Source organism: Papaver somniferum, chromosome 4 (genome assembly GCF_003573695.1).
Source record: "Papaver somniferum cultivar HN1 chromosome 4, ASM357369v1, whole genome shotgun sequence".
In the NCBI taxonomy this organism is placed as follows: Eukaryota; Viridiplantae; Streptophyta; class Magnoliopsida; order Ranunculales; family Papaveraceae; genus Papaver; species Papaver somniferum.
The window spans coordinates 143205253-143217743 of NC_039361.1; the positions used below are offsets into that span (position 1 = coordinate 143205253).

Sequence of the window (12491 nt, forward strand, 5' to 3'; positions counted from 1 at the left end):
AGCAATTGTGTGTGAAAACAAAGTTAGCAAGTACACCTTGAGCTAAGAATCTAACTACTAATATCAACCTAATAAATTCATAAATCTTAATGTGTTTAACTAAATTACATCTTGAGTGAGATACTACTAGGTGGTTTGGTGAATAGAATCTGGTGGTTGAGAACTTCCGTATCCGGTGATACTAGGGATTTAGGGGTTTAGCACTGAGCTAGCTTATTTACCTACGGTTGGTGATAATCTGTGACTAATAAAAAGTGGAAAAGAACATAACTTGATTCATTGTTTTGCAACGAAGAAGGAGTCCTTGATCTAGCTTCTCTTATTGGTTTCAACTTAAACTTTTGATTTCTTTATTTACTTTCTTTTGATTTTCAAAACCAAACCAAAACTCCCCCTTTTTGTGACAATTAAATAACTAAAAACTCTTTCTCCTCGTGGGAACGAACTTTACTACACTATATTACTTGTTAATTAGGTAGTAAAATATTAATTAATTTATTGTGGTTACGACACGCATCACCTAACTTTGTTCATCACCAGCATCATGTTCCAAAGTTAGATTTCCAAAGATTTGATGGAGATAACCCTCGCAGTTGGATTCAGAATGTGAGAGATATTTCCAACTAAATAATATTGAAGAAAATAAGAAGGTGGATATTGTTTCTATCTACCTTGAGGGTAAGGCAGAAAAATGGTTCTTAAATTTTTAAATTAATCGGCATAGAATTACTTTGAATGATTTAGCAAAAAATTTATATGCTCGATTTGAAAACCCTATGGAAGAAAACTTTGTTGGAAGTTTTAATAAATTAGTGCAGACATTATCAGTCGATGAGTATTTTGAGGAATTTGTGTCCCTAAAGGCATTAATGGTTAATATGAATCCCTCACTAACTGAAGCTTACTTTGTTATGAGTTTTCTCAGTGGCTTAAAGGATGAGATAGGCAAATATGTGTCTATGTTTTACCCTGCAACACTTTCAGATGATTTTTCTTTAGCTAGGCTGCAGGAACATAAGCTTAACTTACAAGCTGCTACCACTAAGTCACATGGCAAGCCTTTCAATACATCTTTCAACTCAAATAGACAGTACTCCTCTTTAAACTTTCCACCTAAACCTAAACTCACTTCACCAAAGTATACACTTGTTACACCCATGTCTTTCTCCTCTCCACCTTCCAAGTCCACTACTTCCTCTCCAACCATTAAAAGACTTACTCAGGAGGAAATGAATAAGAGGAGAGCTCAAGGGCTTTGCTACAATTGTGAGGTTGTTTATAAACCTTGGCATTTTTGTAAAGGCAAGCAGATAATATTCATGTTACAAGTTGAGAATAGTGAGTCACATGACACTGAGGAAGAGGAAGAAGTATTTGAAGAAGCAATTGAATCCCCAATTCATACCGATGTTGAAATTTCCTTACATGCTCTCACAGGCTCTGCCACTGGAGACACTATTAGAAATCCTGATATTTTCCAAAAACAAAACGTCTTTATTTTAATTGATACTGGTAGTACCACTAGCTTTATTGATAGTGCTTTAAAAAGTTCACTTCAATGCCATATTAATCCCACTGATCCAATGGTGGTCACAATTGCAAATGGGGACAGAACAGTTAGTACTGGCATTTGTCCACAGCTTACATGGAGCATGCAGGGACACCAATTTGTAGAAAACCTCAGAGTCTTATCATTGGGAGGATGTGACACAGTACTTGGTGCATATTGGCTCGGAACTTTGGGTGATTTCCTTCTTAACTTTTCCAAGTTGAGTATTTCTTTCAAGTGTATAAACATAAGAAAATTACTCTGCAAGGTACACATCCAAAGTCTTCCTTATTAATGATAACCGGTGAGGCACTCAAGAATATTTTTTTTTCCCACCAATTCTCATGGCATTGTGGGTCATCTATTTTCCATTTCTACACCTCCTACACCACCCACCATTCCTCCTGAAATACTTCTTCTACTTCAAGAATTTAATGACATCTTTGCAGAACCCACTCAGCTACCTCCACAAAGGAGTTTAGATTACACAATTACCTTGCAACCCAACTCGAATCTTGTGAATCAAAGATCCTATACATGCCCCTATATCCAAAAAGGAGTAGTGGAACAACTTGTCAAGGAGATGCTAGACACTTGAATCATCCAACCTAGCCATAGTCCTTTTGCTTCACCTATACTCTTAATCAAAAAGAAAGACAACACATGGAGATTATGTATTGGCTATAGAAAGTTGAACTTCATTACAGTCAAGGACAAATTTCCAATACCCATTATTGAGGAATTATTGGATGAATTAAATGGAGCTACTGTCTTCAAAAGAATTGATCTGAGAGCTGGATACTGAAAAAGCGGGGGTCTTACAACCACACCCAATATTTCGTTTAGCAATTTGTATGGAAAAACTCCAATATACTTTCTAGAGAATCAATTAGACAGTCAGACTCAATCTAGATAAAAAGTATATCAAAGAGTTTATATCTCAATCTCTAGATTTGATATATACTCAAGCAAATAGAAATCTGCGAGTCTTTATCAAATACTAGAGAGATAACTTGGATGGTACCAAAGACCAATATCCAAGTGTCAATCAATTTAAATCAATAACCAAAAGTTCGGATATTCTAATTTATTGGACAACACACAACCTGTGATATTTCAATTATATAACAAAATATAATGTGGAATAGAAATAACACAGACACCAGAATTTTGTTAACGAGGAAACTGCAAATGCAGAAAAACCTCGGGACCTAGTCCAGATTGAACACACATTGTATTAAGCCGCTACATACACTAGCCTACTACAAATTAACTTCGGTCTGGACTTTAGTTGAACCCCAACCAATCTCACACTGATCCAAGGTACAGTTATGCTCCTACGTCTCTGATCCCAACAGGATACTACATACTTGATTCCCTTAGCTGATCTCACCCACAACTAAGATTTACTACGACCCAAAGTCGAAGACTTTAATAAACAAATCTGGATCACACACAAAAGTCCACGTAATAGATAAATTCGTCTCCCACGAATATACCTATGAGTTTTGTTCCGTCTTTTGATAGAAATCAAGGTGAACAGGAACCAATTGATAAACCACACTTATATTCCCGAAGAACAGCCTAGTATTATCAATCACCTCACAATAATCTTAATCGACGCGGCGAAAGAAGATATTGTAGAATCACAAACGATGAGACGAAAATGTTTGTGATTACTTTTTATCTTACCATATCGGAGATATAATCTCAAGCCAATTATTTCAATTGAACTCGTACGATAGAAAATGGCAAGATCAGATCATACAACTACGAGAAAGTAGTATCGGTCTGGCTTCACAATCCCAATGAAGTCTTTAAGTCGTTAACCTGGTTTAGAAGAAGAAACCAACGATTAAAGGAGAATCAACTCTAGCTTAGCACAACTAGTATCACACAGAATGTGTGGGGATTAGGTTTCCCAGTTGCTAGAGTTCTCCCTTATATAGTCTTTCAAATCAAGGTTTGCAATCAATGTTATCTTGGTAACAAAGCATTCAATATTTACCGTTAGATGAAAACCTGGTTAGATTCAAGCTAATATTTATCAACCGTTAGATCGAAAACATAGCTTGTTATACTCAAATGAAATGCACATTTCTAGGCTTGTGTAACCGTACCCAAACTTGTACATTAGTTGGTTCAACAATGGTTAACCAAATGTTAGCCATATGATCACTTTCATATCAACCTTGATCTTCTTCACCATAACTAGTTCAAATGACTCAAATGAACTAGTTGGAGAGTTGTTGAATTGCAAGGAAATCTTATGTACTACACAAGACACAATTGAAGCAAAAACGATGTAATTCACTCGAATCGGTTCATGAACTATATAGCCACGGTTTGCAATTGCATTCTTTAGTTTATCTATAGGAATAAGTTCACAAACATCGTTTTTAGATATAACCTACTCAAGTTCACGGACTGGGTTCGCGGACTTAAGTTCCCGGATGGAGTTCACAAACTCCAGCATAAATTCTCGGGTCGAGAACTTCCGCCGGTTCGCGGACTGGGTTCGCGGACTGAGTTCGCGTACTTAGTTCACGCACTACTCCGGTTCTCTTCATCATCAAAGTTCACAAACTTCGGTTCAAGGAATAAGGACACATACATATATGTGTTTCCACAATAATGCTTATATCCTGCAATGGTTATATACTCTAAACTCTCATTTCAATCATTTGGAACGTTCTTAGAGGACTTTATTATATAGTTGTTATTCACAAACTAGTTTTTGTCAAAGTAAGAAATTTCCAAAGTGATTGAAACTTGTCATGACTTTCGTCACTAGTCAAAGATGAACTTGGATAAAGCGAAAGCTTTACCAACACATATTTCGAGAAATAGATAGGCGAGATAAACTCGGCTGGAAATACCAAATGTGTAGCAAAACGACTTTTGTCTCAAGATAGGAGATAAATAGACTTTTGAGTGATAGATAAGTTCAAGTCTCCACATACCTTTTAGTCGAAGATCCACCGGTTCTTTGTGTAGTCCTTCGTCTTGTATGATGATTTCCATGGAGTTCTTAAGCTCAACTACACTTTTCTATCCTAGTCCGAGACCTTAGCTATAGTAGACTAGAAATCAAGACTTATAGTTTATCCTAGAAGCTTGATCAACCACTTTTGCTGTAATGTAGTAATTCTTTGCTCCAAAAAATATTTAATGCTTTGATGATCAGTTTGTATTGTGAATTTAGCACCCTGTAAGTAGTGTCTCCACCTTTTTACTGCCATGACAATAGCCAGAAACTCCTTATCATAAGTAGATAATGCTCTAGCTCTTGGTCCCAATGGTTTGCTAAAGTAAGCAATGGGCTTACCCTCCTAAAGTAATACAGCTCCAGTACACAAGTCACTTGCATCACTTTCAACCACAAACGGTTTAGTGAAATTTGGTAATGCTAAGATGGGTGTGTTTGACGTTGCATGCTTGAGCTGTTCAAAAGCTGTTGTGGCAGCTGAAGTCCAAAGAAAAGAATTCTTCTTGAGAAGATGAGTGAGTGGTTTACTGATGGCCCCATAATTCTTGACAAATTTCTTGTAGTAGTCTATAAGGCCAAGAAATCCTCTCAGTTCCTTGAGAGTGGTAGGTTGTGGCCAAGATTGCATGCAAGCAATCTTATTTGGATCAGCACAAACTCTTGCAGCTGTGATTATGTGTCCTAAATACTCTAAAGATGATTGCCCAAAACAACATTTGGATATATTAGCATAGAGTTTATGCTGTCTGAGTAAAGAGAAAGTAAACTTGAGATGCTCCAAGTGTTCAGACATGTTTTTGTTGTAGATTAAAATACCATCAAAAATACCAGAATAAATTTCCTCAATATTGGCTGAAATACCTCATTCAATAAATCTTGAAATGTAGCTGGAGCATTAGTGAGGCCAAATGACATCACTTTAAACTCATAACGTACTTGATGGGTTCTGAAAGCTGTCTTGAAAATATCTGAAACATGTACTCTGATTTGATGGTATCTGTTAGAGCATTGCTCGGTCGAACTCGCATGCGTTGCTATCTCAAGCATGTTTGTCAACGTGATTATGATATCAAATACAAGAAAGGAGCTGAAAATGTGGTAGCAGATGCACTTTCTAGAAGATCCCATCCTTCAACTACTTGCAACTTGTTGGCTGCTTCCACACCAACTTGGGCTCAGGAGGTACTCTCTAGTTATGATAATGATGAGAAAGCACACAACATTATTTCTGCTAAGTCTTACCAGTGTTGAGCATTTCACTTACAAGGAGGGGATCTTAAGATACAAAACCAAACTCTACAATGGGACTGGAGGTGGTGTAAGACAGACTCTCTTAAACTCTTTACATACTTCTGTTGTGGGAGGCCATCCTGGCATCCAGGCTACTTATGCAATAGCAAAAGGCCATTTCCATTGGCAAGGACTAAAAAGGGATGTTTTACTTTTTGTGTCTCAATGCGACACTTGTCAAAGAAAAAAAAAAGTAATCACACTACTGCTACTGGCCTCCTCCAACCCCTCCATGTCCTTGATCATGCTTGGCAACACATCACAATGGATTTCATTGATGGTTTGTAATAAGTGCATATTTCACATATATTTGGTGTCAATTCCATACTAGTAATTGCTTATATTCTTGCAAATTATTGTATACTACGCTTGTTTTCTCTTACTGATGTTTTGTTAGGTGAATCATCTAAAAGAAGTTAATCTGCACTTAATTGTGCAATAAAAGAAGCTAGCTACAAGTGGAGAAGGGCCAAAGACCAAATGGAACTCGTTCAATTACAAGACTTCTACTATTCATTTTATAGAGGACGAGAAGACGAAGGCAATGGCGAAAGAACGAAGTCATTCTGAGTTCGTATGAAGAAGTTATGAGCAAAACAAGAACATAGAAGACTAAAAGGGCAAAATGGTCATTTTACAATACAAGTACTATTGGCATCCCTATTATAGGTTAAGGGGAAGACATTATGTTAAGGGGTGAACTATTTCAAAGGAACTGCTAAAGGCAGTTAGGTCTTTTACAAAGGAGGGAGCCTGAATTCAAACACTACTGAAGGCACCTGTCTTGTTACTCATGGCACTTCATCTTCCCTATTCCTAAACAAAACACAGGCGATGGCTGTCGGAACTTGATGATTATGATGATCATGACGGTGATGGATTTTGATCGACAATTATATTCGAATTTAAATATATCATTGGGTTCCTGGGGATGATAGAAAGCATGGGTACAAGCCTGATTTCAAATCAGAGGTTTCGAAATTCAGGAAGTGATGCCGATGATCTTGGCAGAGATGGAGAACTTAACAGTGGTTGCTGCTATTATCACCGGTGCTGAAGAGAGAATGACGACGGATCTGATCGAGATGATGGAGTTGGCTGTGTCGAGTGAGAAATGAAGTTAGAAGATGGTGATCAACAGGAGAGATACAGAGAAGTGGGAAGCTCGAATTGTTTCTGCTGTCATGAACTTGAGAGAAAACAAGGAATGGGTGATGGAAGTCGAGTTCCGGAGCTGATATAGAGATGGGTTGCTACCATGGATGGAAGTGACTTTGATGTTCTCGGTGATGATGATGCTAAGATTAAATGAAGAAGTGAAGATGGAGTTTGTGCCGAGGGTGATGAAGGAGTTGGTATGCTGTGGTTCGAAGGTTGTTTGCTAACATTGGCAGTAGAACATCAGAAGACATTATTCTTTGGTGCGTACGTAAGGCATGAAACAGTTATTCACGTGCAGCTAAAGGAAGATGTGTGGTTGGGTCCGTTGGCAACAGAAGTGGGAAGAGAAGTCGCGCGTCTGTCTCAGAAATTGGCGTGTTTTCCAGGAGTGAAGATTCGGTGTGTAAGGGTTACCAAGTTGGATGTTTGGTTAGCGCAGAAGAAGACACAGAAGCTTCACATGGGATTTTCAGAGAATCAAACGGATGAGAGGACGTGTACACATTCCTGGGTGTGGTTCGCTACACTAAATCAGTGTTTCCTATCACGGGATAAACTCCACCGACTTTGCTATGTCTATCAAATACGAATTTTGTGGATCCATAGAAGGGTTTTGGCTTTTGGGTGCTATAAATAGCAAAGAGAAATTCATTATTTCTCACTTGTTCGATTATTATTTGTTTTGCACTAGAAGACAGAAACAGAGAGAGAAAGGGTTTTATTTCATATCTAGGGTTTACTCTTTTAGGTGGAAACCAAGTTTTCTTCTTCTATTTCTTCTTCCATATATTTTTCATGAGTTTTAGTAAATCTATGTGTAGCTAAATTTTTATTGATTATGGATGATTTCAAAGTCCCGTATAATGGAATTTTAATTCTTTCTACGAGTTTATTTTAAGTTGATTTCTCTTATCGATTGTCACTATTATTTTTAGTGTCTAAGATTATTATTGGGTTGCTCAACTGGCCATTTGAATTAACCTAATGATAATTCTTCTACTAATATTGGGGTTGGTGATACGTGTAATTGTCACTCAATTTCATACACAAGTAGTATATTGCAAAAGCTGACAGAGGGATTCTGTTAAGCAATTGTGTATAGAGAAGACACTAGTAAGCAGACCGAGCTTATTCGTCTGATGCTATGATCAACCTAAATCACAAAACGTAATGCATTTGATGGGTTACACCTTGAGATCTTATTCATGGTGGCTCAGATGGATAAAATCTGGTAGTTGAGCGCTTCTGTATCCAGTGACAACATGAATTCCGGGGATAACAGAGCTTATTGTTATTTTACGGTTGATGATAATAGAAAATTAACAAGGAATAAACGAGTATTTTATGTTCAGTGGCGGCGAATGATTCCATAATCATTTTTGTTTTCTTGTTATCTTTTTATTTATCTTAAAACCTATCCCCCATTTGTTATTTACTTTATTTTGCTGATCAAATAACCTATCAATTACACAGCTCTCTGTGGGAACTATCCTTACTACCACTATATTACCAGTTAATTAGTGGGAAACATCTTAATTAATTTGTTTCACTTACGACACGCATCAAATTTTGGCGCCGTTGTCGGGGAGCAGTTGCTAATTGATTTGTTATTTGTTTAGTTTGTTTTTATTTTTTTGTTTTGATTTTCTATTTCTTGTGAGTCGTCATGTTTCCTTATGGAAATAACATGTACGGATCACAAGATCAGACATATGACAATGATAATCACTATGGATTTCAATTTCATTGTTATAACAACTATCAACCATTCTATGGGTATAATTAAAACCAATATTTTGACTATGATCAATATCCCACAGAACTTTATGGATATTCTCATACATGTCAACAACCTTATGACGGGCATGTAAGTGAACAATCACAAGGATGGAAGGATAGTTATGTTTCTGATCAATTATTTTTTAGTCATGTGCAGACGACAGAGAGTTTTGAACTCAAAACTTATGATAGTGTAACCAAACCCACTCATATTGCTCATATTTCACCTATTCAAAGGGAAGAGTCGCGGTATGGGTAATCTATTGTGAGTAATGATAGAAAACGTGTAAACATCAGAAAACTTTATCAGAGATACAATCAACTGGAATAAGATGGAGCATCAGAGGAGGCTCTTCAAGAAATTGAAAGGGCCATAAAACTGGAATTTTAGTATCGTTGGGATAGTGAAGATTATGAGGTTGACGAAGATTCTGATGAAGATGAGCAACCTTTGGAAAATCCTTGCAATAATGATGATGTTATTTCCACTCCGGATCATAATAACGATCACTCGCCTATTCAAAAGGAGGAGAATAGATATTACATAACCGTTGTTGTAAATGGTGTAACGTACTCAAACAATGATTTTAAGATTTGCACCAATGAACTAGACTTCCTAGGAGAGGATTCTGATTCTGATGATGAGGTTGTTGAAGATGTTGAGATTGAGAATGAAACCAAATTGACTGAAGTTGTGGAAGACCCAATTGAGCTAGCCAAGATTATAATGATGCTGAGATTTAGATTGAAGCAGAAATTAAAAGTTCGATAGAGGACCACGATATACTTGAGGTAAATATTTCACTAGAGATAAAAGATGAGGATCTCGAACAAGGTTTGTCTAATCCTTTACATAATTCTATATCTATTGATCATTTCCATCCAATTGAAGTAGCTTCTCAAAGAATTGTTAACCCAGCTTTTAGGAAAATACCTCACTTAGGATTGGAGTTGTGTGTTTCTAAAGTTTTAACGGATTATTTTGCTTCTAAGTATCCACCATTTGATGTGTTTGATTTGAGTATTGTGCAGGTTCGCCATGCTGAAGAACCTTTTAAAGTACCCATGTTTTATGTTCTCTATCCACTTTCGAGTGTAAAAAAGACTAAGTGTGGGGGAAACTTCGATAAAGTGATAGCTTTAATATTTATATCTTGTGCAAATGTTTTCATGAAGCTGTTACTAGAATTGCAGATTGTTTTCTGGAAGACTACCAGATTTTCAGATTGTTGGTGTATGGACGATAACCAGAGGGTCAGGCTGAGGTCGTTAAACTAAGCGCTGAATGGGAGGCAACCTATAGGTTTTGTATTTCTATCCTTTTGTTTTTATTTTTCTTCTTTTGCATATCATATTAGGATTTCCCACCTTGATTTTACTTAGGACGAGTCAATTACATTGATGACAATGTAAAGTTTAAGTGTGGGGGAGTGTTTGGATATTTTGCATATAGAGTTTTTCAAAAATTTTGCATAAAAAACCTCTAACTTCTCGAGATTATAAAGTCACTAGCATACTTCTAGGTATGTTTACATAGAGAATTCTGACTGACATAACTAAACTTGGAAGTGTTAGGGAACTACGTTCAGATTTCTTGCTTGTTAGAGTGTTAAATAATGGATTTAATCATGCCGGTGATGCAAATGAGGAGCAGGGAGAAATGCATTATTAGAGTTTCTGATCAATAATTAGTGGAGACTACCTATTTTCATATCAACTAGGGCACCAAACCAGATTTCTTTGTAACTGACTAAAGAGCTTTCTTTTGATTGTGTGTCACCATAGAATGGTGAGCTACCCAACTTCACACCAATAGAAGCACTACTCTTTGATCTCTTGAGTGCTAATTTTGTCAATCATGAGGGTGACGTCTATAGATGAAAACCACATTCTTGTAGTTTGATTTGCAGTTGCACTGTTTGTACCGTGTATAAAATACACGGGAAGCCCGCAAATCAATACAAGGAGCTATGCAATGAGGGTTAATGCCAGGAGTTATGCATGGCAGATTAATTCCAGGAATTAATTCCAAGAGGTTGCATGCAGTATTAATTCCAGGAGGTTTCATGCAAGGGAAATAAATACAATTTATGTTTACCTCGTAATGAGGGGAAGAGCGTATTTCAGAATTGTACAAATAAAGAGAATATAATCCTGGGAGAGAAGGGGAGGAGGCTAGCTAATACATAAAAATTCCGTTGTAATTCATAAATCAATAAAACATCACTCCCCAAGGGGATTCATCCGTGGATGTAGGCACAATTTGCCGAACCACGTTAATTCTGTGTTTCTTCTATTGTTCTTCAATTCATTTCCTAACCCTAACTATACCTCAAATTATCGATTCAATCGTGTTTCGTGCCCAAAAGTAATTTTAGGTACAAACAAGAACCATTCTCTCTTTCTCTCTCGCCAACAACAGGTCCATAGAAACACCATCATCATCAACAAGTGGAGCGACATAAAAATCTACAAGGAAAGTTGAAAACGTTTGAGGTTTAGAAGCAACAATACAAGGAAGAGCAAACTTTCATGTCCAAGTAAAGCAACATAAAATGAGAAGATTTTTTTATACATGTTGAAGACTTAACTATAAGGAGCAAAATTTTATATCCAAGTATGAAGACTTATTTACAAGAGCAAACAAAATCAAAAGATGAGAGTTATTGAATTTTATGATACAAAGACAATACAAGTTGTGAAGATTCAAGTGGTAAAGTACTTTTCTCATGGCCATGTTAATTTTATTTCATATTTATTATTTTAGTTGCAACTTTTAAAAAAAAAAAAAAATACAAAAAGAAAAAGAAAAAAAGAAAAAAAATACAAAAATATTTGCATTTAGGTTGTTATTTGTTCAATAAGGTCATGGGGAAGAAGAATCTATAAGGAAATTTCAAGCAACAAGAAAATTGAAGAGAAACAGTTACAAATTGTCAGAGTTCTACGAAATTCAAGAGTTTATCATCAATAGTTGAAGACCGAAGACGAAGACCAAGAAGATGAAGAAGACAAGCTGAAGACTACGTTTCTATCGGATGCTGTGAGAGTGGTGCTTTCGTCACTGCTGATCGGATGTGAAGGTGGTAAGTACTCACATCCTTGGTATAGTGGTTGATTTCCTTTCATAGAGATCATCAGAAAAAGTCTTTTATTTCCCACGATCTTGTGAGGTCTCCAGAAATATTTCGGAAGGTTTCCTTCCCACCATTCAACGTGTGTAGGATTTCTCTCTCCATTCCTACCTGCACACATGTGAGACCCATGAAAAAAGTCGTCTTATTGAGTGCAATTATCATAAAATCCTTTTAAGTGAGGCAGAAGTCGAGGCGAAATGCTTATTGATCGCTCTCAAACACGCGTTCTTTCATTATGGTGTGGTTATTTCTCACTCAACATTTAAGAATGAGAATATGTTCTTTGGTATTTTTAACTTCTTATTACTAGCATGCAGAAAATCTATGTCCTCATAGCTCTTTGGATGCTTGGGACGCTGGAACGCTTTGAAGTTGGAGTAGGTTTTGTGGGCATACCTCTCGTAATCCCTCACGAGAATATAACTCGTCAAGTAGGAACACCTAGGGGTTTATAGGCTTGTTGCATATGCTAAGTGCAACCGTGTCCTTGGAGAAATGGAGTTGTTGTATTTTAGGTTAAATAGTTTGCTCGAGGACTAGCAAAAGCCAAGTGTGGGGGATTTGATAAGTGCATATTTCACATATA

General features: G+C 36.7%; 1 protein-coding gene across 1 annotated transcript; it reads right to left on the reverse strand.

Annotated features, from left to right (window-relative positions):
• Nucleotides 1–4881: 4881 nt before the first annotated feature.
• Nucleotides 4882–5331, reverse strand: LOC113273226 (uncharacterized mitochondrial protein AtMg00860-like). Its single transcript, XM_026522979.1, has one exon. The coding sequence runs from the start codon at nucleotides 5329–5331 to the stop codon at nucleotides 4882–4884; it is 450 nt and encodes a 149-aa protein (XP_026378764.1).
• Nucleotides 5332–12491: the final 7160 nt, after the last annotated feature.